The 27,574-nt window shown below is 41.4% G+C and overlaps 1 protein-coding gene across 1 annotated transcript in view; it reads left to right on the top strand.

Annotated features, from left to right (window-relative positions):
• The window catches only part of atp6v1ba (ATPase, H+ transporting, lysosomal, V1 subunit B, member a), a 101,356-nt gene extending 88,948 nt beyond the window's left edge, over positions 1 to 12,408 (top strand). Inside the window, exons 11-14 of the mRNA XM_073027848.1 lie at positions 1,922 to 2,004; positions 5,595 to 5,699; positions 7,342 to 7,471; positions 11,684 to 12,408. Of these exons, the coding sequence (XP_072883949.1) occupies positions 1,922 to 2,004; positions 5,595 to 5,699; positions 7,342 to 7,471; positions 11,684 to 11,826 (461 nt within the window). The 3' untranslated portion in view covers positions 11,827 to 12,408. The remainder of the gene's footprint in view (positions 1 to 1,921; positions 2,005 to 5,594; positions 5,700 to 7,341; positions 7,472 to 11,683) is intronic.
• Positions 12,409 to 27,574: the final 15,166 nt, after the last annotated feature.

Here is a 27,574-nt window from a genome sequence, read left to right as displayed (position 1 = left end):
CCAGAGAAACAAATGTTAAACTTAAAAAAAAGGTGTCATATATTTAATACATAGAAATGTGAAGTGATGCATTTGGGGGGGGAATGAGCACAGGTAAAATAAATGAGACAATTTTAAGCACTGTGCAAGGGAAAAAGAACAATCATTTCATCCAGCTGCTCTTGCTTCTTCCTTTCCTTGCACCTTTTACTTTCTTTCTCTCACTCTTTACCTCTCCGTTTGCATCCACCGATGCCTTTCCCACTCCACCTTCTGTTTAAAGAAGGCAGGACAAGCTGATTTGGCTGGTGCTAAAAGCATAAACCTCAAACCGACTCCTGAAGAATGGTTTTGGCCCGAATCATTGACTGTTTATTTATTTCCATGGCTGCCGCCTGACCGGCTGAGTTCCTCCAGCATTTTGTGTGTGTTACTTTGAACCCAGAAAGCGTGATGCTATTCTCAGTCTCTCTTGCATACTTATTCATTTCTGAGCACCATCCCTTTGTCAAGATCTCAAGCCCTTGTAGAACAAGACAGAGGATAAGAGATGCCATTCAGATGTAAAGTCCTTAGGCCCAAGTGTCCATGCTGACCAAGATTCCTATCTAGGATGGTTCCATTTCTCCATGATTAGTCCATATCCCCTGAAGTCTTTCCTATCCATGTACTTATCCAAGCACCTTATAAGTGTTAATGAGCTTGCCTTAATCACTTCATCTGGCAGCTCATTCCATCGAGCCTCCTATTAAATGTATCGTCTCTCACCTTAAACCTATGCCCTGCCCCACCCAACTCTGTGAAAAAGACTGCATAGTCATCCCATGTATACCAGTAATTTTATACACCTCTAAGATCATCCCTCATTCTCCTACACTTCCATAAAGAAAAGTCCCAACCTGCTCAAACTATTCATAATTTGGTCCATTGCAACATCCTTAAATCTCCTCTGCACTTTTTCCAGCTTAATGGCATTTTTCCTGTAGCAGAATGACCAAATCTGCACACGTAACATAATACTCCAATTTTATGTCACAGGAACCATATACTTGAACTCCAAGATCCCCAGGATTTTCCCCCTGTTGTACAATGCTTAGAGCAGCAGTTGGGTTCATTTCTTTGATGCAAAGAAGATTAGAGTAAGATAAATAGAACTGTTGAAAATTGAGTGTTTGTACAAATAGAATATTGTTTACATTGGAGACAGCGTGAAGATAGTCTCAGTAATTGAAGGACACATTTAATGTGCATCTGAAAATTAGAGGAAGATATTTTTAAAAATGCAGTTTATGATATGAACTATAATCTATTATTGCTATGGATCTGGATTTGATAGAAGGTTTCAAAGGGCAAATCTGTATGTGCTTGCAATAAATGATGCGCAAGGTATTGAGGTTGAATAAATCTTTTAAAGTTGTGGCTCTTGGTAATTGGTTTATTATTGTTACAACTACTAAGATACAGTGAAAAGCTTTTGTTCGAATTCCATCCAGGCAAATCATTACACACACAAGTACATCAAGGTAGTACAAAGGAAAAAGAAACAGATTGCAGAATAGTATTACAGCTACGGAGAAAGTGCAGAGCAAGGGCATGACTAGGTAGACTGAGAGATTAAGAGTTCAACTATATTGTTTGAGTTCCATTCAAGGATATTAAAACAGCGGGGTTGAAACTGTCCTTGACCTTGGTGGCAGGTGTTCTCAAGCTTTTGTATCTTGTACCCAATGTGCAAGGGAAGCAGAGTCACCTTATGACTTGAAGGCTTCAAGTGCTCTATGGTTCTCTGGTAGAATTGACTGTAAATCCTGCCATTATCTTTTTTCTAAAATACATTTTTTAGATTGTGGAAGTGTGTATTGAGTACTGGCTAACCATTGAAAATTAAATGATTATCAAATAATTAATTGAATCACTGTATATCTGTTGCTATTCATTGTAGATATTACCCATCCGATTCCTGATTTAACTGGATACATCACAGAAGGACAAGTCTATGTTGACCGGCAGTTACACAATAGACAGGTAACCAATTAGAAGGTATATTTTTAAAAGGTCTGTAAATTTGTGAAATTCATTCCCGGATGGAGCAGAACTGAAAAGGAAATAACTTTGGTTAGTTTTGTGAATCATTTTTATTCTGTTTACAGGAAGGAATTTTAAAAATTTGTTTACTACATAACACTAGAGCTGAAGTTGTTATCTATGAGGAGACTGAATAAGCTAGCGTTTTTTAGAAGAGAGAAAACAGGAAATCCACAGGAAATCTTTATCACGGTGAAAGCATTTCAGATGGTTGCTGTAGAGATTCCATTTTGAAAGAAAGGTCAGAATTAGAGGTCAAATTTTATACCATCGCAAAAAAAAAGTAGGGAATGCTGCAAATTTGTTTCAAGTCAAGTCACTTTTTTATTGTTATTTCGACCATAACTGCTGGTACAGTACACAGTAAAAATGAGACAGTGTTTTTCAGGACCATGGTGCTACATGAAGCAATACAAAAACTACACTGAACTACATAAAACAACACAAAAACTACACTGGACTACAGAACTACCCAGGACTGCATAAAGTGCACAAAACAGTGCAGGCATTACAATAAATAATAAACAAGACAGTAGGCACAGTAGAGGGCAGTAAGTTGGTGTCAGTCTAGTCTCTGGGTATTGAGGAGTCTGATAGCTTGGGGGAAGAAACTGTTACATAGTCTGGTCGTGAGAGCCCGAATGCTCTGCTGCCTTTTCCCAGATGGCAGGAGGTAGAAGAGTTTGTATGAGAGGTGCGTGGGGTCCTTCATAATGCTGTTTGCTTTGCGGATGCAGCATGTGGTGTAAATGTCTGTAATGGCAGGAAGAGAGACCCCGATGATCTTCTCAGCTGACCTCACTATCCGCTGCAGGGTCTTGCAATCTGAGATGGTGCAATTTCCGAACCAGGCAGTGATGCAGCTGCTCAGGATGCTCTCAATACAACCCCTGTAGAATGTGGTGAGGATGGGGGATGGGAGATGGACTTTCCTCAGCCTTCGCAGAAAGTAGAGATGCTGCTGGGCTTTCTTTGCTATGGAGCTGGTGTTGAGGGACCAGATGAGATTCTCCGCCAGGTGAACACCAAGAAATTTGGTGCTCTTAACGATCTTTACCAAGGAGCTTCCGATGTTCAGCAGAGAGTGGTAGTGCCTTCCTGAAGTCAACAACCATCCTCGTTCGTTCACACTCAGAGACAGGTTGTCTCTGAATTGTTCAGGGAACATGGTTAGAATATGGAAATAACTATCCGGTACTCAGGCAAATGAGCAGTCAAATAGAATCTGTTTGGTCTTTTCCCTAAAGTCACAGCATTCGCTGCAAATTAGATGTCCAGCCAATAGTGAAATGAACCTTGGGACACCCCTTGTTGAAATAAGCACTTGTTCAATTGAACACTGTAATTTGGAGACATGATTGAGAGAGATGAAAGAAATGAGTGGTAACATTTAAACAGTTGTGTCTCTGAATACATTATTTTATAATAGTCATACAGTACAATGATGCATACTTCATTTAATATGAAATACTATGCCTATAAAAAGTATTCAACCCTCTTCTCCCCCCAGAGGTTTTCATGTTTTTTATTGTTTTACAACATTGAAACAGTGTATTTAATTTAGCTTTTTTTTATCAACAGAAGAAGACTCATGTATCAAAGTGAAAACAAGTCTCTACAAAGTAATCTAAATTAATTACAAATCTAAAACACAAAAATAATTGATTGCATAAGTATTCAACTCCTTTAATATGTCATACCAAATCTTCCTACCAAATCATCATTGGTGTAGCAAGTTGGTTTTAGAAGTCACAAAATTAGTTAAATGGAGATCTGTTTTTGGAAACCTGTGACAAATCAAAGTATTTCAATTGATTATAGTAAAAGTACACCTGTATCTGTAAGGTCCATCTGCTGGTGAGTCAGTATCCTGGCAAAAACTACACCATAAAGACAAAAGAACACTCCAAGCAACTCCATGAAAAGGCTATTGAAAAGCACAAGTCAGGAGATGGATACAAGAAAATTTCCAAATCACTGAATATCCCTTGGAGTACAGTTAAGTCAATCATCAAGAAATGGAAAGACTATGGCACAACTGTCAATCTGCTTATAGCAAGCCATCCTCAAAAACTGAGTGACAGTGCAAGAAGGGAGGCCACCATGAGACCTATGACAACTCTGGAGGAGTTACAAGCTTCAGTGGCTGAGATGGGAGAGACTGCGCACACAACTGTTGCTCAGGTGCTTCACCAGTCACAGCTTTATGGGAGAGTGGCAACGAGAAAGCCAGTGTTGAGGAAAAAAATTCTCATAAATTCTTTGCTAGTGTTTGTTCAAATGCATGTGGGAGACTCTGAGGTCAGCTGGAAGAAGTTTCTATGGTCTGATGAAACCAAAACTGAGCTTTTTGGCTTTCAGACTAAACACTATGTTGGCATAAGCCAAACACTGCACATCATCAAAAAACACACCATCCCTGCCATGAAGCATGGTGGTGGCTGCATCATGCTCTGTGGTAGCTACATTGCAGAAGGCCCAAGAAGACTTGTAAAGGTAGAGGGTAAAATGAATACAGCAAAATACAGGGAAATCCTGGAGAAAAAACCTGATGCAGTCTGCAAGAGAACTGTGACTTGGGAGAAGATTTGTTTTCCAGCTACACAAGAGTGGCTTAAGAACAAAAAGTTAATGTCCTCAAGTGGCAAAGTCAGAGTCCAGACTCAATCCAATTGAGAACTTGCAGCTGGACTTGCAAAGTGCTGTTCATTCACAATCCTCGTGCAATCTGACAGAGCTTGAGCAGTTTTGTAAAGAAGAATGGAGAACAATGGCAGTGTTGAGACATTGTTGAGATGTGAAAAGCTGATCGAAACCTATCCACACACTCAAGGCTGTAATTAGACCATAAGACATGGGAGCAGAATTAGGCCATTTAGCCCATTGAGTCTGCTCTACCATCCAATCATGGCTGATCCTTTTCCCTCTCCGCAGCCCCACTCCCTGGCCGCCTCCTCATATCCTTTGATGCTGTGTCCAATCAAGAGCCTATCAAGCTCCACCTTAAAAACACCCAATGGCCTGGCTCCCACAGCCACCTGCGGCAACAAATTCCACAAATTCATTACCCTCTGGCTAAAGAAATTTCTCGGCATCTGTCGCCCCTCTATCCTGAGACTGTGCCCTCTTGTCCTAGACTTCCCCACCATGGGAAACGTACTTTCCACATTGCTGCCAAAGGTGCATCGACTAAATGCTGACTTGAAGTGAGTGAGTAATCAATAATGCAATCAATTATTTTGAGTTTAATAATTGTGATAAGTTTAGAGCAATTTGTAGAAATTTGTTTTCTTTTCACTTTGACATGAAAGAGTCTTGATCAGTGTCAAAAAAGTCAAATCCTCTGTGATTCAATGTTGTAAAACATGAAACAACAATAACACTTCCAAGGGGAGGTAAATACTTTTTATGGACACTATATTTGTCCTTTAATGGCAACTGAAAATTCCTGTCCATGTAAAAAGTTATCTAGCTATCATTCACTATGGAAATTGGAGGGAAATGATTTTACAACCAGTTCTATTTTACAGATCTATCCTCCTATTAATGTATTACCATCACTATCTCGATTAATGAAGTCTGCCATAGGAGAAGGTATGACACGCAAAGATCATCCAGACGTGTCTAATCAGCTGGTAAGATTTATGAACAGCTAAATTCTTTAAATCAGTGGTTTCAGAAATTAGGTGTTATCTAAAGTTAAATATATACCATTATTGTTAACCCTTATGGACAAATAGAGAATTCTTAGGTTTAAGCATGCATTACGCCAAGATAATCCTGTTTATTTGGGAGTGGGGTGAGATTTAGTATATGAAATGATTTTGCTTTGCACAAATCTCTGACAGGTTATGATACTAAAATTTTACTTTTGCAAGCAGGTTTGCAAAGTAAGATCTCACCACTATCCTTCCTGTAAGCTTAGTAAGCCCTATTTAACCCATATCCATGACACAGTTGCAACATATTTGGTAGTGGTCATTATAAACATGATGGGAATATTCTGACTAATCAATCAAGGATCAACTTTATTTGCCAACATAAAGTACACTGTAGATACTGTGGTCAAATCAACTCGACCTGCTGAGTTCCTCCAGCTTGCTGTACATGTTAACTTTATTTGCCATATGCTTTTACATGTACAGTGGATTCTGGTTAATTGGGACCAGTAATTTACAAAATCAGCGCAAGACACCTAGTGCAAGCTGCCTTCATAAAATGCTTTCGATGATCGCATCTTCCAAATCTGTGTTTTCATTGTAACATTCAAGACTATAGTCAATACCTTCAAATTCTTTGAAGTCCTAACTTGAAGTAGTGAAATAGTTTCATTTTCAGTCACAGCCATTTCTGGCATCTCCAAGCCTGAATACTTAAAACCATAGTGTGCAGAAGAGTTCGGAGTAGTGGGTGGCTAACTAGATTGGTCGATTAGATTAACCTCCTGGGAAAAGAAACTTTTAAGATGGAGTTAAGTTTTTGTTTTAATAGCCCAATAGTACTTTCCAGAGGGGAGTTTTTGGAAAAGGCAGATTGCTGAGTGGTAGTGTCAGAAGTGATTTTTTTTTCTAGCCCAATTTGTTCTGGACACATACAAGTCCAGCAGTGATAGTAGACTGCAGCCTGTGATCTTTTCTGTTGTCCTGACAGTTGCCTGTAGTTTTCATAATCCATTTCTTTTACTGATAAAACACAAGCATAAAGTTGTTCTTGAGTTAGAATCATTTGTTTATTCATTATATGCAATGTCATTTGATGTAGTTGATGGTGTTGACCATGATTATTCTTGGCAACTTTTTCCACAGAAGTAGTTTACCATTGCCGCCTTTTGGGCTGTGTCTTTACAATATGTGTGACCCCAGCCATTATCAATACTCTTCAGAGATTGTCTGCTTGGTGTCAGTGGTCGCATAGCCAGGACTTTTGATATGTACCAGCTGCTCATACAATCATGCACCAGCTGCTCCCATGGCTTCACATGACCCTGACCAGGGTGGGGGGCTAAGCAGATGCTACACCTTGCCAAAGGGTGACCTGAAGGGCAGCGGAGGAAAGGAGTGCCTTATTCCTCCTTTGTATCTCCACTCTTCCACCAGCGTGCTAAAATCAGCTGTCTTAATACTGCACTAAAAAGGTACATTATATAAAGCAAGCCCAAATAATACTGGAATGCTTAAAGCTGGTGTAGTTAACAAGATTTTAATTCTCCATTTTTATTGTTCTTAACCTTGTTTTAATGTATTGCTGAATGTGTTGTGCAATGTCCTCTCTCCACAGTATGCTTGCTATGCTATTGGCAAAGATGTCCAGGCAATGAAAGCTGTGGTTGGTGAAGAAGCTCTCACCCCTGATGACCTGTTATATTTAGAATTTCTGCAGAAATTTGAGAAGAACTTTATTGCACAAGGTACATGTGGATGGTCATATACATTGAGTAATTCTTTTAACCCAAACGTAAATTGTTTGTATTATTTTGAATTTTTTTTTCATTCATTCACTTCATCAGTATCTGGGTGTTACAGGTTAAAGGCCAACATCTGTTACCTACGGTGGTGGCGGTGAGTTACTGCCTTTAGCCATTGCAGTCCTTCTCATCAGGGTACTTCCACATGGCCATTGCGTAGGGTTTTAATTCCAGGATTTAGACCTGATGATCAGTTACACATTTCCAAGTTGGGTGCACCTCGAGTGGAGTTTGCATGTGGTGATTCCATACTTTTGTCCTTGTTGGTAGAGGTACTAAGTTGGAATGTACTGTCAGAGTATCTCAAACAAATAACTCCAGTGCATTTTGTAGATGATGCACATTGCAATCACTGTGTACGAGTGGTTGAAGTCCCAATGAAGTTGGCTGCTTTGTCCTGAATAGACAATAGACAATAGGTGCAGAAGTAGACCATTCGGCCCTTCGAGCCTGCACCGCCATTTTGAGATCATGGCTGATCAATTCCTATCAATACCCGGTTCCTGCCTTGTCCCCATATCCCTTGATTTGCTGATGTTATTTTCTATGCCTTCATCCAAATCGTTAATGTAAATGGTAAACAGCTGTGGTCCCAATACCGAGCCCTGTGGCACCCCACTAGTCACCACCTGCCTTTCCGAGAAACACCCATTCACCGCTACCCTTTGCTTTCTATCTGCCAACCAGTTTTCTATCCATGTCAATGCCTTCTCCCCTGATGCCCTGAGCTTTGATTTTACCCACCAATCTTCTATGTGGGACCTTATCAAATGCCTTCTGAAAATCGAGGTACACTACATCCACTGGATCTCCCCCGTCTAACTTCCTAGTTACATCCTCGAAAAACTCCAACAGATTAGTCAAGCATGATTTACCCTTGGTAAATCCATGCTGGCTCGGCCCAATCCTATCACTGCTATCTAGATATGCCACTATTTCATCCTTAATAATGGACTCTAGCATCTTTCCCACCACCGATGTCAGGCTGACAGGTCGATAGTTCTCTGTTTTCTCCCTCCCTCCTTTCTTAAAAAGTGGGATAACATTAGCCATTCTCCAATCCTCAGGAACTGATCCTGAATCTAAGGAACATTGGAAAATGATTACCAATGCATCCGCAATTTCCAGGGCCACCTCCTTTAGTACCCTAGGGTGCAGACCATCTGGACCTGGGGATTTGTCAGCCTTCAGTCCCATCAGTCTTCTCATCACCGTTTCCTTCCGAATGTCAATCTGTTTCATTTCCTCTGTTACCCTATGTCCTTGGCCCATCCATACATCTGGGAGATTGCTTGTGTCTTCCTTAGTGAAAGCGGATCTAAAGTACTCATTAAATTCTTCTGCCATTTCTCTGTTTCCCATAACAATTTCACCCAATTCATTCTTCAAGGGCCCAACATTGTTCTAAACTATCTTCTTTCTCTTCACATACCTAAAAAAGCTTTTGCTATCTTCCTTTATATTCCTGGCTAGCTTGCGTTCGTACCTCATTTTTTCTCCCCGTATTGTCTTTTTAGTTAAGTTCTGTTGTTCCTTAAAAACTTCCCAATCATCTGTCCTCCCACTCACCTTAGCTCTGTCATATTTCCTTTTTTTTAATGCTATGCAGTCTCTGACTTCCTTTGTCAACCACTGAGGCCCCTTTCCCCCCCTTTGAATCCTTCCTTCTCTGGGGGATGAACTGATTTTGCACCTTGTGCATTATTCCCAAGAATACCTGCCATTGCTGTTCCACTGTCTTTTCTGCTAGGCTATCCGTCCAGTCAACTTTGGCCAGCTCCTCCCTCATGGCTCCATAGTTTCCCCGTTCATCTGCAACACTGACACCTCCGCGCTGCCCTTATCCTTTTCAAATTGCAGATAAAAGCTTATCATATTGTGATCACTACCTCCTAATGGTTCCTTTACTGCGAGATCGCTTATTAAATCCTGTTCATTACATAACACTAAATCCAGAATAGTCTTGTCCCTGGTCGGCTCTTGTACAAGTTGTTCCAAGAATGCATCCTGTAGGTACTCTACAAACTCCCTATCCTGTGGTCCAGCACCAACCTGATTCTCCCAGTTCACCTGCATGTTGAAATCCCCCATAACTACTGCGACATTACCTTTGCCACATGCCAATGTTAACTCCCTATTCAACTTGCACCCAATATCCATGCTACTGTTTGGTGGCCTGTAGACAACACCCATTTGGGTCCTTTTGCCCTTACTGTTCCTCAGTTCTATCCACACAGACTCTACTTCTCCTGACCCTATGTCCCCCCCCCTTGCAAAGGACTGAATCTCATTCCTCACCAACAGGGCCACCCCACCCCCTCTGCCCACATTTCTGTCCCTACGATAGCACGTATACCCTTGTATATTCATTTCCCAGGTCTGATCTCCCTGCAGCCATGTCTCCGTTATCCCAACAACATCATAGTTACCCATTCGCACCTGGGCTTCAAGCTCATCCGCCTTATTCCTGACACTTCATGCATTCAGATATAGAATTTTTAACCCATTTCTCCTCTCTCTGTTTGAATCGCTGCCTATTGTGTTTAACCCAGCTCCCCAAACTCCCATCGGGCTATACGCCCCTAGAATTTTGTTGTCCTTCCTACATTTACTTATTCTTTCAACACATTTAACTCCATGTTCCGTCAGACCATCCCTCTGTACACGAGTCCTCCTTATCACTTGTTCCGCCCCACCTTCCTCTACTACACACTTAATATTCTGGAACCGTGTAGTCCCCACCTGTCCTTTATTCTTCCTCTCGCTATCCTCTCTCACATTCTGGATCCCCGCCCCCTGCAAATTTAGTTTAAACACCCCCCCCCCCCCCCCAAGAAGCTCTAGCAAACTTCCCTGCAAGAATGTTAGTACCGCTCCAGTTCAGGTGTAAACCGTCCCTTCGGAACAGATCCCACCTTCCCTGGAACAAGGCCCAATTATCTACAAACCTGAAGCCCTCCCTCCTGCACCATCCTCTCAGCCACGTATTAATCTTTATAATCCTCCTGTTCCTTGCCTCACTCGCACGTGGCACAGGTAGCAATCCTGAGATTGTTACCCTGGAGGTCCTGCTCTTCAGCTTCGCACCTAACTCCCTGAACTCCCTACGCAGGACCCCCTCACTCATCCTACCCACGTCATTGGTCCATACATGGACCACAACATCTGGATTCTTGCCCTCCCTCTCGAGAATAACCTACACCCGATCTGAGATGTCTCGGATCCCGGCACCAGGGAAGCAACATACCATCCGAGACTCCCGATCTTCCCCACAAAATCTCCTATCCGCCCCCGACTATAGAATCCCCTATCACTACCGCTCTCTTCTCTTCCCTCCTCCCCTTCCTAGTCGCGGGTCCAACCTCAGTGCCAGAGACAGGACCACTGCAGCTTGTTCCTGGTAGGTCATCCCCACCAACAGTATCCAAAACGGTATACTTATTTTTGATGGGAACGGCCCGATAACTCTTATCTATCTCTGCCTTTGCCTCCTGAATGATCCGTAGTTCATCCAGCTCCTGCTCCAGTTCCCTAACTCGGTCTGATAGGAGCTGCAGCTGGATGCACCTATTGCAGGTGTGGTCATCAGGGACAACTGTGTTGACCCTGACCTCCCACATACTGCATACGGAGCACACTACTGCTCTAACCGTCTCCCCCATTACCTGATCCCAGATTAGTCAGAATAAATGAAAAGCAGGCTTCTTGTCGAAGTCCTCTTGCGCCGAAGCCCGCTGAGCCAAAGCCCAGCACTCTGCTCCTGCGCACTCCGCTGCCCGCACCGACGCTGCCCGCTCCTGAAAGTGGGTCGCTTTTTAAAGCTCGCGCTCGCCACTGACGTCACCCGCGCTTGCGCAGCTTTACCTTCCTCCTCAGGTATTCTCCAGGTAGGTCCGAGGGTCTCGGCCTACCTACAACGGCTGATCCTCCGATCTCCAGTCGTATGTCGATCACGAGCACTCCTTACTTCCGCTCCGCCGCTCGCACCGACATGTTGAGCTCAAATTGGTGGAGCTGTCTACTCTGGCATCAAACTCCTGTCTTCTGTGTCATAATTTTTTGAAATACAAAAGATTTATTATTATATCATGTGTGTAATACTTATGTTAAAAGAAATGATCTGAAATATGGATAAGCTTTTTTTTTATCGTTTAGGTGCTTATGACAACAGGACCGTATTTGAAACATTGGATATTGGGTGGCAGTTGCTCCGAATTTTCCCCAAGGAAATGTTGAAGCGTATTCCTCAAAACATACTGGCAGAGTTTTATCCAAGAGATTCTACCAGACATCAGTAAATCTCTAAATACAAGAGTAAAATTTTATTTTCAGTTTTAAAGAACATATTAAGTATTGGAGCATTCTACACTTCACACAATCCAGTTGTTTACATATATCTACTTGTTTGTATTGTAAAGATTTAAAAGATAAATGAACAAAGTAATATTTTGGAGTCCAAAAATTACAGATATTTAAGAGAAGAATGTTTATGTTAGCATGCTGGTACTTGTAGAAATTTGTCTGCACACATTGGAGATCAAACAACCATTGGGAAATATAAATAATTTTATCACTGAAGGAAAAAAACTAAATTAGATATTAAAAGACAATTTGCATAGTCAGTTAAGCCTAACAAATATAGACATTTGCTACATTTGAAATGTGGCAAAATTTGGATACATTTTGCTATCAAGAAAATGTAAGTCAAAATTAACAACTGTGTTTAAAGTATATTTGCATACCTAATCACTTAATTCAATTCTTTGTGGAAAGTGTTCTGTGACATGTAAAGCAATGTTTAATAATGTTTCTTTGTAAATTACATATAAATTAATGGGACAAATTGATCTGTTTTAATTAAATGGTGCAATTGATTTTTATGTGCTGGTCTTCAAATTACTCTTTTTTGAAACATAATGGTGAAAATAGTACCGTACATCGAAAGTCATTTGAATCTGTGATTACTGATCTTAACAAAATGATATAGGAATACATTCCAAATGATTGTAATAAAAATGATAAACAAAAATAACAGGCTTTAATTGATTTTTAATATTTCTGTGAAATACTGAGGAGTGAATTGATGATCTGTGTACATTATGAAAGAAAATGCAGTAGATTCTGGTTAATTGGGACACATCAGGACCGATGCATTTAGGTCCAATTAAGCTGCTGCCTCAATTAGCTAAAGTTTAAAAAAGCAAGCTACTGTTTAACTGAGTAACAATTTATATATTTAAATTTAAATTGGAACACGATCAATATTACTACAGTACTATGAAATTGTTAGTTCCTAGTAGCTATCGACGGAGGAATTCATCCAGTGTATGTTGCCTTGTTGTTTTGATTGTAAATGAACAAAATCAGCTCAAACACCTAGAGCAAATTTATGGAACAAATTCATACAATGCTTTTGACAATTGCATCATCCAAATCTTTATTTTCAATGTAACATTCAAGATGATTGTCAATACCTTAATTCTTCAGAGTTCCCAAATTGAAGTTCATTTTGATTGTCACTCCCGGCCATTTCTGGCATCTCCAAGCATGAATGCTTGAACTGCAGTGAACAAAACAGTTCTGAGTTGTCTTACTGCTTATTACTGGCAGCAATCATTGACAAAAATCACTGCTTTTTGAACACAAGCACACACAATTGGCGTTACTTTAAGAACTGATTGATCTAAGCATTGTGTAGTGTCCAATGGGAACTGATGCTAGTTAAAAACTCTTAAGCAACATTCTCCTGTCCCGATTAGGTGCCATAGTATCCAGGGCCGGATTAACCTAGTAGAAAAAGTAGCATATGCTACAGGCTCTGCATTTTCGAGGGGCCCGCCCGCTTGCAAACTGCAGTCTGGTGAAATCGGCATTCTCACCATTTTCTCACGACTGTTAGAGTGAGTTTTAGGTAGGCAATTCTTTTACACTTAAATAAATGATTCCAGCCATCAGTTTTCTGTTCCTTTACAAAGTACTGTGGATTGAATTCATAACAATGCATCTCCTAAAAGCTGTGAACCCAGTTTCAGTGCACCTCTGGCAGAGACAAGAATGCTAAATTTACAGGTAGTAGTGAAGACACCATTTCTATGCTTTTTGAATATGAATTGTCCTGTATGTTAGCACATAACATACCAAATGATGTATTATGGATTTTAACTGCAAAGCTTCATTTGTTTCATCACTGACCTTCCGGGAAGGAAAGTAATCGGCCTTGCTGGATTTTCCGCGGTGTATATCCAAGGATCTTGTGAACTGCTACCTTAATCCTGTAATCGCAGGTGGGGAATAATAATATCAAGTAACCAAAAGGTACTTACCCGGGACACCGATAAATCCAGTTACTGTGTAACAAGTAATCCGTGCTTGTACCATTGTTAATCCCAGACTGTTAAAATTTAAAAGTCTTCTCCCAATTTTCTAATGTTCTACTTTTCATAAATGACAGTGAGGGTAAATAAATTCAAACAAAGTGCAATTATCGAATTTCTTCTGTGTCTACTGGGTAAAATACTTCAGGGATCAGATGTTCAGAGTCCACGGCATTCAGAAGAACATGAACTGCGTGAAATAGACATTTCCAGTATCATCAACAAATATGCTCAAGCTAAATCGAGAAAATCTAACTTTTAATTTGTAGTTTTGCTACTTTGGACATTTGAAATTGATACCTACATGTAAGTAATACTATTACTGAAGTGTCAGACATTTGTCGTATTATCTGACTGCATAGCAAATGAGAAAAATTAATTACTATGCAAGTAAATAATTTGTGTTTTAATACTTGTGTTTTTTTTTAAATTTAGGGCCCCTTTATAACATATGCTACAGGCCCCGCACTAGCTTAATCTGGCTCTGATAGTATCCCAATAAATGAAGGGAATCACGGCTATTTTCTGATTTAATATTCCTTTGAATTTTCCCAAATAAGCAGCTGCCCCGATTATCCAATGTCCCAATTAACCAGAATTACTGTAATTACATATCTTTTCAACAAGTTAACTTTTATTCATTGCACCTTTATCAAAATTGATAAATATTGATAAAAACTGATTGTAAAATCAGATCACAAGGACAATGTTTGTATTAAATGTTATTCTGTTGCATATTTTTGTAATTTAAATACACAAAGTTACAATAAGAAAATGTATTAATACTTATAGACTTGACAAAGTCAGCAGATGCTGGAAATCCGAAGCAAAACACACAAAATGTTGAAGGAACTCAGCAGGTCAAGCAGCATCTATGAAAATGAATAAATGGTCAGTGTTCAGGGCCAAGAAAGAAAAAGGAAGATGCTAAGACACCAGAATGACATTTCAGTCTATGGCCTCTTCTTGTACCAAGATGATAGCATAAATATTGATTTCTCCTCTTGGTTTACAAAAAATCTCTTCCCCCACCCCTTCCTCTATCCTCAACTCTGACCTCTCACCTCTAGGGTCCCTTCCTTTCCAGTTCTGAAGAAGGGTCTCGGCCAGAAACATCGACTCTTTATTCGTTTCCATACAGTATATGCTGCTGGGTTCCTCCAGCATTTTGTGTGTGTTGTATTAATACTTAGAATTCTAAAGAGAAAATAAATTTACTACAATGCCACTTTTGCAATGGATAAAATGTAAACAAAGGACACTGGTGATAGCAGATACACTGATGTTTCAGTGCATCATGATTTTAGTTTTGCATTCTTGAAGTTAATTAGTATTAAACTCTTCATGCTGTAGTTACTACTTTCAACCTACTGACTCATTTTCAGCTACTATCACCGGAAATGAGGTACAAGAGCCCTGGGTCACACACCATCTGGTTCAGGAACAGTTGTTATCTTTCAACCATCAGACTCCCGAACCAGTGTGCATAACTTCACTCACCTGGAACTGATTTTACCACCCATGGACTCGCTTTTAAGAACTCTACATCTCATGTTCTCAGTATTATTTATTTCCTTTTTACTATTTGCATGATTTGTCATCATTTGCACATTGGGGTTCTCATTGCAGACCCAGATATTGGAGCAAGGTTTTTTCATTCTTGTACTTAATAAAGACCAGCAGTCTGGTTTCCTATCTGCTTGCCATTCCTGCATGTAAACTGAGTTAGCTGTTTACAACAACGACTGGTTTCCTCCTCTTAAATCTACTCCTTCCTCATCACTTTAAAAATAATTCTGTTTCTATTTTTTATACTGAAGTGGAACTCGGTTTCTCTCCTTCCCCCATATTGTGTTCCATCTTCTTTGTTTATTTATGAATCTATATCCTCTAAAACAGGGGTCCCAAGCTTCTTGCTGTCATGGACCCCCACCATTAATCAAGGGGGTTTAAGAACTCCTGGTTGGTACTTACTGCCCATTATGCCGCTGGCATTTTGGGCAGCACAGAAGGTCTCCATTCCTGGTGATATTCAGAGCTTCCTTCATCATGTCAGTAACTTCCTCTCGGTTTTCACTACTGTCAGTTGCACCAGTTCCAGGTGGAGACTCAGGAATGCCATCACACTCAGATGTAGAAGAATCCTTCATTGCTGTTTCTGTAAGTTTTACCAGTCAGTGTTGTTAGCTCTGAACTGAACACCTGAACCTGGAGGACCAATTGATCACTCTTAGTCTGGCCTCTGCTCTTTGACCTGTTTGACATGGATGACCCTACCAAAAGCCATAAAGCCATAAATTCTGCCAACATTGCTCTCCGGTTTATTGAAGCATGTAAGTCCCCCAAACTCAACAACAAGTTTGTGGTTCTCTTGGAGACCAGATTGGGAACCCCTGCTCTAATGAATCTCTGCATCCTCTTCACGAGCCACACTGCCACTTAGCTTTATCCTTGGTAACCTGGGTCCATTGATAAAGAAAACAAATAGCTGAGTACCTGTATTAGTTACAGTGGTACCTGACTGGTCACAGGCTCCCAATCTGAAAATGATCCACACATTTTATGCTCCGCTAATTACTATCATGAAAATCTAAGATGTGGGTTAAACCATTTCTCTTCCATAAACTCTTGACTCTGTCCAATCCTATGATACACTAAATACCGTAGGACTTCAATGCAGACAGTTTCTCTACAACTAATTGGTCACAAGTTCTATGTTTTCTCTATTTATCCTTTGTTAAATAGAAGCACTACATATATAACCATAAGACATAGGAGCAGAATTAAGTTATTCAGCCCATTGAGTCTGCTCCACTATTTGGTACTTTCCAATCGTTTTTGAACATTCTACAAGTGATAGAATTGTGTAAGATGATACCCACCTCAAAGCCCTTTGTTTCCTTGGCCTCTGCAAGTATCCTGCTTCACTTGTATACTTTCAGATTTATTCGTGGTATTGTTCAGAGAGAGTGCAGTTCATCTACTTTAATTGGAAGTTAAACAAAATGGCAAAAGTACATTCACCGTGACCGGAGAGATCTGTAAACGAGCAGGCAAAAGAAACTTCATCTGGTTTGCCAGACATAGTTTGCAGAATTATGATTTATTTTTATATTAAATGAGCTGAAACTTCCTACTGGCAGGAAATTTATTAACCTATACCAATAGATGTGAGATAATTTGAATATTGAGTTAATTTGAATAAGAGGGGAGGAAGGCAAAGTTTTACACTTCATGTTGTAATTGGGAACGTTTTTCGTAAAGGGGATGATAGAAGATTTATTAATAGACAAGGGGAAAAGTCAGTGTCATTAACTGAAATAGCTGTTGCAGAGTTGGTAAGTAGGACAAGTGTTTTCCAGTGAAGTTATTGTAATACTCTTAAAAAGACTTGTATCTATCAAGCATACAATTGTGAGATCATACGTTTCACAAGACTTCATTACAAAAATTGGCAACACACACAAAATGCTGGTGGAACACAGCAGGCCAGGCAGCATCTATAGGGAGAATCGCTGTCGACGTTTCAGGCCGAGACCCTTCGTCAGGACTAACCGAAAGGAAAGATAGTAAGAGATTTGAAAGTAGTGGGGGGAGGGGGAAATGCGAAATGATAGGAGAAGACTGGAGGGGGTGGGATGAAGCTAAGAGCTGGAAAGGTGATTGGCAAAAGTGATACAGAGCTGGAGAAGGGAGAGGATCATGGGATGGGAGGCCTCGGGAGAAAGAAAGGAGGGGGGGGGGGGAACACCAGAGGGAGATGGAGAACAGGCAAACACCTGAATATGTCAGGGATGGGGTAAGAAGGGGAGGAGGGGCATTAACGGAAGTTAGAGAAGTCAATGTTCATGCCATCAGGTTGGAGGCTACCCAGCCGGTATATAAGGTGTTGTTCCTCCAACCTGAGTTTGGATTCATTTTGACAGTACAGGAGGCCATGGATAGGCATATCAGAATGGGAATGGGATGTGGAATTAAAATGTGTGGCCACTGGGTGATCCTGCTTTTTCTGGCGGACCGAGCATAGGTGTTCAGTGAAACGGTCTCCCAGTCTGCGTCGGGTCTCACCAATATATAAAAGGCCACACCGGGAGCACCGGACGCAGTATACCACACCAGCTGACTCACAGGTGAAGTGTCACCTCACCTGGAAGGACTGTCTGGGGCCCTGAATGGTGGTGAGGGAGGAAGTGTAAGGGCAGGTGTAGCACTTGTTCCGTTTACAAGGATAAGTGCCAGGAGGCAGATCAGTGGGAAGGGATGGGGGGGGACGAGTGGACAAGGGAGTCACGTAGGGAGCGATCCCTATGAAAAGTAGAAAGTGGGGGAGGGAAAAATGTGCTTGGTAGTGGGATCCTGTTGGAGGTGGCAGAAGTTACGGAGAATTATACGTTGGACCTGGAGGCTGGTGGGGTGGTAGGTAAGGACAAGGGGAACCCTATCCCGAGTGGGGTGGCGGGTGGCTGGGGTGAGGGCAGATGTTCAGGAAATGGGAGAGATGTGTTTGAGAGCAGAGTTGATGGTGGACGAAGGGAAGCCCCTTTGTTTAAAAAAGGAAGACATCTCCTTCGTCCTGGAATGAAAAGCCTAATCCTGAGAGCAGATGTGGCGGAGACGGAGGAATTGTGAGAAGGGGATAGCATTTTTGCAAGAGACAGGGTGGGAAGAGGAATAGTCCAGGTAACTGTGAGAGTCTGTAGGCTTATAGTAGATACCAGTAGATAGGCTGTCTCCAGAGATGGAGACAGAAAGATCAAGAAAGATTGACTTCTCTAACTTCCGTTAATGCCCCTCCTCCCCTTCTTACCCCATCCCTGACATATTCAGTTGTTTGCCTGTTCTCCATCTCCCTCTGGTGTTCCCCCCCCCCTCCTTTCTTTCTCCCGAGGCCTCCCATCCCATGATCCTCTCCCTTCTCCAGCTCTGTATCACTTTTGCCAATCACCTTTCCAGCTCTTAGCTTCATCCCATCCCCTCCAGTCTTCTCCAATCATTTTGCATTTCCCCCTCCCCCCACTACTTTCAAATCTCTTACTATCTTTCCTTTCAGTTATTCCTGACGAAGGGTCTCGGCCCAAAATGTCGACAGCGCTTCTTCCTATAGATGCTGCCTGGCCTGCTGTGTTCCACCAGCATTTTGTGTGTGTTGTTGTTTGAATTTCCAGCATCTGCAGATTTCCTCGTGATTACAAAAATCGGAATGGTTTAACCTTGTGGATGCCCTGCAGGAAGATTGCAGGTGGTGGAAACTGGAGCAAAAACACCCCAAAATTCCATAGCAGGGGTTCCCAACCTGGGGTTCACAGACCCCTTGATTAATGGTAGGAGTTCATAGCATAAAAAAGGTTGGGAACCTCTGTTCTGGAGGAACTCACCAGGTCAAGTGTCATCCGTGAAAGGAAAAGAGTGGTCAACATTCCTCTTCCTTCATAGGTGCTGCTTGACCAGCTCAGTTCAAAAATTATTAAAATTAGCTTTATTTTTCACACAGACAAATTCACTGTATCAATAACTAACACAGAGGATGTGCTTGGAGCAGCCTGGAAGTTTTGCCATCTTTCTGACACCAGCATAGCAATTTACTAACACTTCCTAATCTGTACATGTATGGAATGTGGGAGGAAGCTAGAGCATTTGGAGGAAACCCACATGGTCACAGGGGCAACATACAAACTGTTTACAGAGAGTAACAGGAATTAAACTCAGGTTGCTGGCAGTGTGATAGAATTACTCTAACTCAGGGATGGCCAACCTATGACGCATGCACCAAAAGAGGCGCATTGGATGATTAGAAGTGGCACATTGCACCCCAGTGATAATAATTAAAAAGTAAGCCTACTCATGCAAAAAGAATTAACCAAAAACCGATTTGTAGAAAAAAATCTATAACAGGAGTTCAAGTAGCTTAGAGCTTGAAATGGGTTTTACTGAGAATAAATCTAAAACTTAGCAATTTAATGATTTTATTATTTTGTGCACATCTTTTGGTGAATGCTATCTTCTTTCACATTAATCTGTTTTCAATTTTAAAAATGTTCAAAGAGTCAAACTCAGAAAAAAGGACTTTTGTTCTGCAGTCGTTCCGTAACTGTTCAATACACGTTTGATTCTTGTTTGATCCTGAGGCGCCAGGCGTCTGCACCAGCGGTGCGTCGCAGGTTTTTGCCAGTCAGTTTACAATTGAAAACACAAAGTACACTGCAGATGCTGTGGTCAAATCAACACATACAAAAGCTGGATGAACTCAGCAGGTCGGGCAGCATCCGTTGAAATGAGCAGTCAACGTTTTGGGCGGAGACCCTTCGTCAGTTTACAATTGACACTCGTGCGCTATGGAGTTGTGCTTTGTTCGTCCTTTGTGAACATTTGCAGTTTTGTACTTTTTCAAAAATTAAGCCTTGTTATTGCATTCAGTTACCCATCACAGTGCAAAAGAAAATGAGCAAAAGAAAAGCAGAAAGTGATAGTAAGCATGAATTCAATGAACAGTGGGAAAATTAGTTCTTATTTATAGCGGGTCTGTCAGGAAAACCGTTGTACATTGTTTGTGAAAACACTTTTTCACATAATAGAAGACATGATCTTAATAGACACTATAAAACACAACATCAGACTGAAATAGAAGGAAAACTAAAGCTAGTGCTTGGATCTGAGTTATGGAAAGAATATGTGATTAAGAAAAAGGAAGAAATCAAAAGAAGATAAAATATATTTGTTAAAAGTCTCATTAAGGTAAGTAATGCTTATCTTGTTTTTATATTAAATCAATATATCATGTAAAATGTTAAGTATGTCTATATTAACATATTTTTACAAGAATTGAATGGGGGTACAAGAGTTGTATGGTGCATCTGAACTTGTACATGAAAAAATTGACACATGGAATGTAAAAGGTTGGCCACCCCCGCTCTAGCTGCTCTGCTATCATGGAGCTGTGAAAGCTGCAGCAAAGTAAATGCTAACATAATGTCCAGGCTTGTACAGTTTGAAAAGAGAGTACAGACAGCCCGAGCAAAATAGATCTTTGAAGAGCATAGTGTGTTTGTCCTGCGGGGGACTGGAGCCATTTGGCATACAGAGACCAGATATGGATCTAATTTAAGAATTCAAGGCTCACACACCAAATAAGTGACAATTACTTTACTAACTTCATAATATCATCAGTTGGTGTCTAGTAGGTTTTATTGACTGTATAAAAATAGTATTTATCTGATCTGACTTCAGAACAGTGTGATAACAGGGGCCATGCTATTCTTTTACACAAATGTGATGGAGGAAAAGTTTTCAGAGTCCAGTTAATGGGCAAAGGCACCACTCTACTTGTGCTAAAACCGCTCAGCCTTAACAGATTTGCATAAGGGTTGTTCCTTTATTCGATATTCCTTTATTTCACATTTAAAAACCATATTTATTTAATTTATTCATAATTTCTATAGAGTTTTACGAAGCTAGGCGGGTTCCGATGTAACTTAATACAAGTGATCCTGCTACCATACTTTTGTTTAGGAAAGGTTATTGCATCTGTAATCACATTTTTGCATCTACTCTACCAAAGTCCAAGACTAGTTTGCAAGACATTACTTCCTACAAAGCAAAAACCAATAGCATGAATGGCACTACCAGATGAACTCAATGCCTTCTATGCCCACTTTGAAAGGGAGAATATAACTACAGCCATGAAGATCCCTGCTGCACCTGCTGACCCTGTGATCTCCGTCTCAGAGGCAGATATTAGGCTGTCTTTAAAGAGAGTGAAACTTCGCAAGGCTCTGAAAACCTGTGCCAACCAACTGGCGGGAGTATTCAAGGACATTTTCAACCTCTCACTACTACGGGCAGAAGTTCCCACTTGCTTCAAAAAGGCAACAATTGTATCAGTACCTAAGAAGAATAATGTGAGCTGCCTGAATGACTATCGCCCAGTAGCACTCACATCTACAGTGATGAAATGTTTTGAGAGGTTGGTCATGATTAGACTGACCTCCTGCCTCAGCAAGGACCTGGACCCATTGCAATTTGCCTCTCACCATAATAGGTTAATGTCAGATGCAATCTCAATGGTTCTCCACACAGCTTTAGACCACCTGGACAACACAAACACCTATCTCAGGATACTGTTCATCAACTACAGCTCAGCATTTAATACCATCATTCCCACAACCCTGATTGATAAGTTACAGAACCTGGGCCTCTGTACCTCCCTCTGCAATTGGATCCTCGACTTCCTAACCAGTAGACCACAATCTGTGTGGATTGGTGATAATATCTGCTCCTTGCTGATGATCAACACTGGTGCACCTCAGGGGTGTGTGTTTAGCCGACTGCTCTACTCTCTCTATACCAATGACTATGTGGCTAGTGTTACGAATGTGACGCAACTCTGAAGGGCCGAAGGGTACAAAGTCGCCCCCCTCCTTTTTGAGAATTGCAAGATCGCTATTAATTCGGGTCTGGGACCCAGGAGATGAGAGAGAGACACGCAGAATACACAGGGTTTGGAATGTGTCCTGGCCTCAGCGAAACGGAACCACTGATAACGGCTATTGTCTCTTGGAGACGGAATTGTGTATTGAGTACTGTACTATTCATTGAAACCCCTCAGGGGACAACCAGAGTGGTCTGGTTGAGGGATTGCATCATCCCAACTTGATTGACATCTGAGACCCCGTGAGTAAGGATAAAAGAGGGGTCTGGGGAACAACCCCTTTAGACACACCAGGAGAAACGCTAGAGATCCCGTGACAGCGTTTAATAGCAACAGCTGGTGGGGGCTCGTGTGCGTCCTCCCTTGCCAGGGTGGCGGGATCATCACGGAAGAACGGTTTAGCTAAAGGAGAGGCCACAAGTGAAAGGCCACGACAACGAGACTCCTGACGGATCGAAATCATAAAAGGAAAGTCGGCAAGTTTTTCTCCAAATCTCTCTCTCTCTCCAACCATTGCAACAAAGCGGTCCCCAAAGGCTGCAGCCTGCATGAACTGAGTGAACTTTATATTTCCATCGGACAATACATTATCCCCTAGACAACGATAGAGCTTATTTCTTATTGGTTATTATTATACCCGCACTTTCAGATTTAGTATTGATGACGTATTTTATCTGTATATTTGCATTGATATTATTTTTGTGTATTTTTACTAATAAATACTGTTAAAAATAGTATCATCAGACTTCAACAGACGTCTCCATCTTTGCTGGTATGTGACCCAGTTACGGGGTTCGTAACACTAGACATAGCTCAAACACCATCTATACATTTGCTGACGATACAACCATTGTTGGTAGAATCTGAGATGGAGATGGGAGGACGTACATGAGTGAGATATGCCAACTAGTGGATGTGCCTATCCCCAGTGGAGTGATGTCACAGCATTCAACGTCAGGAAGATGAAAGAGCTGATTGTGAGCTTCAGGAAGGGTAAGACGAAGGAATACATACCAATCCTCAGAGAGGGATCAGAAGTGGAGAGAATGAGCATTTTCATGTTCCTATGTGTCAAGATCTCTGAGGATCTAACCTGGTTCCAACAGATCGATGCAGCTACAAAGAAGACAAGACAGTGGCTATACTTCATTAGGAGTTTGAAGAGATTTGGCATGTCAACAAATACACTCAAAAATTTCTATAGTTGTACCATGGAGAGCATTCGGACTGGCTGCATCACTGTCTGGTATGGAGGGGCTACTGCACAGGACCGAAAGAAGCTGCAGAAGGTTGTAAATCTAGTCAGCACCGTCTTGGGTATTAACCTACAAAGCACACAGGATATCTTTAGGAAGCGGTGTTTCAGAAAGGCAGCGTCCATTATTAAGGACCCCCAGCACCCAGGGCATGCCCTTTTCTCACTGTTACCATCAGGTAGGAGATACAGAAGCCTGAAGGCACACACTCAGCGATTCAGGAACAGCTTCTTCCCCTTTGCCATCCGATTCCTCAATGGACATTGAACCCTTGGACACTACTTCACTTTTTAAATACATATTATTTCTGTTTTTTGCATGATTAAAAAAATACATTATATGTATAATGTAATTGATTTATTTATTATTATTATTTATTATTATTTTTTTTCTTCTTCTCTATTATTTATTGCATTGAACTGTTGCTGCTGCAAAGTCAACACATTTCATGACACATGCTGGTGATAATAAACCTGATTCTGATTCTGACTAGTTTTAGTGATAACTAAACTCTAGGGTAGGGGTATAATGTACAGTATATTAGACATTAGTTATGTGCTGAAGATAACATACTGTTACCTTTTGATACACAAACAAAAAACCGAGTTGATGTCTATGGTATATTAGCTTCACACCACCATACTGACTCAGACTGAAGCAAGTCCACAATCAAGTTAAACTGTAAGTATGCCTGATGCTCAGATCACTCAGTGTTCAGCCAGTCCTTGTAGACCAGGTACGAGCAAAGCCAGTGCTGATCTCAAACTGTAACTTCAGCATTATTTCCCTTAATGTTGAATATACATTCAGGGCCACTTTATTAGGTACCTACTTGTTAATGGAAACATCTAATGAGCCAATCACGTGGCAGAAACTCAATACATAAAAGCAGACAGACATGGTCAAGGGTTCAGTTGTTGTTCAGACCAACCAACATTTGGATAGCAGTAACAAGGTCAGTCCGAGTCAGCATGGATTTACGAAGGGGAAATCATGCTTGACTAATCTTCTGAAATTTTTTGAGGATGTAACCATAAAAATGGACAAGGGAGAGCCAGTGGATGCAGTGTACCTGGACTTTCAGAAAGCCTTTGATAAGGTCCCACATAGGAGATTAGTGGGCAAAATTAGAGCACATGGTATTGGGGGTAGGGTACTGACATGGATAGAAAATTGGTTGGCAGACAGGAAACAGAGTAGGGATTAACGGGTCCCTTTCAGAATGGCAGGCAGTGACTAGTGCAGTACCGCAAGGCTCAGAGCTGGGACCACAGCTATTTTCAATATACATTAATGATTTAGATGAAGGGATTAAAAGTAACATTAGCAAATTTGCAGATGACACAAAGCTGGGTGGCAGTGTGAAATGTGAGGAGGATGTTATGAGAATGCAGGGTGACTTGGACAGGTTAGGTGAGTGGGCAGATGCACGGCAGATGCAGTTTAATGTGGATAAATGTGAGGTTATCCACTTTGGTGGCAAGAACAGGAAGGCAGATTACTATCTGAATAGTGTCAAGTTAGGAAAAGGGGAAGTACAACGAGATCTAGGTGTCCTTGTTCATCAGTCACTGAAAGTAAGCATGCAGATACAGCAGGCAGTGAAGAAAGCTAATGGCATGCTGGCCTTCATAACAAGGGGAGTTGGGTATAGGAGCAAAGAGGTCCTTCTGCAGTTGTACAGGGCCCTGGTGAGACCACACCTGGAGTATTGTGTGCAGTTTTGGTCTCCAAATTTGAGGAAGGACATTCTTGCTATTGAGGGAGTGCAGCGTAGGTTCACGAGGTTAATTCCTGGGATGGCGGGACTGTCGTATGTTGAAAGATTGGAGCAACTGGGCTTGTATACACCAGAATTTAGAAGGATGAGAGGGGATCTGATTGAAACAAATAAGATTATTAAGGGATTGGACATGCTAGAGGCAGGAAACATGTTCCCGATGTTGGGAGAGTCCAGAACTAGAGGCCACAGTTTAAGAATAAGGGGTAGGCTATTTAGAACGGGGTTGAGGAAAAACTTTTTCACCCAGAGAGTTGTGGATCTGTGGAATGCTCTGCCTCAGAAGGCAGTGGAGGCCAATTCTCTGGATGCTTTCAAGAAAGAGTTAGATAGAACTCTTAAAGATAGCGGAGTCAAGGGATATGGAGAGAACGGGCTACTGATTGTGGATGATCAGCTGTGATCACAGTGAATGGCAGTGCTGGCTCGAAGGGCTGAATGACCTACTCCTGTACCTATTGCCTATTGTCAACAGAATGGGGAAGAAATCTGATCTAAGTGACTTTGACCAGGGAATGATTGTTGGTGGTTTGAGCACCTCAGGAACTGTGGATCTCAGGGATTTTAACCCACAACAGTCTCTGGAGTTTACAGGGAATGATACGAAAAACAAAAAACACTCAATGAGGAGCAGTTCTGTATTCTGACTCAAACTGAAGTCCACAATCAGGTTGAAGTTGAAGTGTGCCCAGTTGTCAGATGACTCAGTGTTCAGCCATGCCATGTAGACTGGTGCAAACAAAACCAACATTGATCTCAATCTGTAAGTGCAGCAGTATTTGTCTTGTTGTTGAATATATAAATAACTGCCTTTGTTGGCTGCACATTACAGGCCATATGTTAAACTTTTCCATTGATTTGCATATGCTTTAAATAACTTAGTGCAACATTGGAATCTAATATTTTCTAATCTCTAAAGATGGAGAAAAGCTGAGGAGTAGATTTAAAAGGTGGGGCAGGGGTGAGAGAAACGCAAGGTGGTAGGTGAAACCAGCAGGGGGGAGGGATGAAGTAAAGAGCTGAGAATTTGATTGCTGGGAGAAATACAGGGCTGGAGACCAGGGAGTCTGATAAGAAAAGGGGGAAGAAGTAATGGGCAGGCAAGGAGATAAGGTGAGAGAGAGAAAAGGGAATGAGGAATGGTGAAGGGGGGTATTACCAGAAGTTTGAGAAATCAATGTTCATGCCATCAGGTTGGAGGCCACCCAGACAGAATACTGTATAAGGTGTTGCTCCTCCAACTTGAGTGTAGTCTCATCGTGACAGTACAGAAGGTCATGGGTGGACATATCGGAATGGGAAGTGGAATTAAAATGGGTGGCCTCTGGGCGATCCCGCTTTTTCTGGCGGACGGAGCGTAGGTGCTCGGCGGAACCGTCTCCCAATCTACATCGGGTCTCACCGATATACATGACCAGGAACACTGGACCCCAACAGACTCACAGTTTAAGTTTCTCCTTACTTGGAAGGACTGTTTGGGGCCCTGAATGGTAGTGCAAATCTGTTGGAATTATTTTAAGAAATTACAGCAGGGTAGACAAAGGAGAATCGGTTGATGTTGTGTACTTGGATTTTCGAAGGCCTTTGACAAGGTGCTACACATGAGGCTGTGCAATAAACTGCAAGCCCGTGGTATCACTGGAAACGTTCTAGCATGGCTGATCGGCAGGAAGCCAAGAGTGGAAATAAAAGGTGATGTGTGGTGTTCCACAGGGGTCTGTGTAGGGACCAATTCTTTTTCCATATCAACGATTTGGATGATGGAATTGATAGTTTTATCTTGTGGTCTAAGCAGGCAATGGCTAACCCGTTCAGTCGAAAAATTTGCCAAGCACAATCAGAGACAGAGAAGCAGTTTCAGCGACAGGTTGCTATCGATGCAATGCTCCTCAGACAGGATGAAGAGATCAATACTCCCCAATGCCATTCGGCTTTACAATTCAACCGCCAGGAGTAAGATATGTTAAAGTGCCGGGGTTAGGACTCAATGTATTTAAGTAAACTACTTAAGAACTTTTTAAAAGCTATTATTAATGCTTTTTGAGAGGGTGATTTTAGATGCATATCATATTTTTACTGAGTTAAGTATTGTATGTAATTAGTTTTGCTACAATAAGTGTATGGGACATTGGAAAAAATATTGAATTTCCCCATGGGGATGAATAAAGTATCTATCTATCATCTATCTATCTATCATGGTCAAGACCACGT

This window comes from Hemitrygon akajei, chromosome 23 (genome assembly GCF_048418815.1).
Source record: "Hemitrygon akajei chromosome 23, sHemAka1.3, whole genome shotgun sequence".
Lineage (NCBI taxonomy): Eukaryota > Metazoa > Chordata > Chondrichthyes > Myliobatiformes > Dasyatidae > Hemitrygon > Hemitrygon akajei.
Note: the sequence above shows the minus strand (reverse complement) of the source record. Positions and strands in the feature narration are given on the sequence as shown.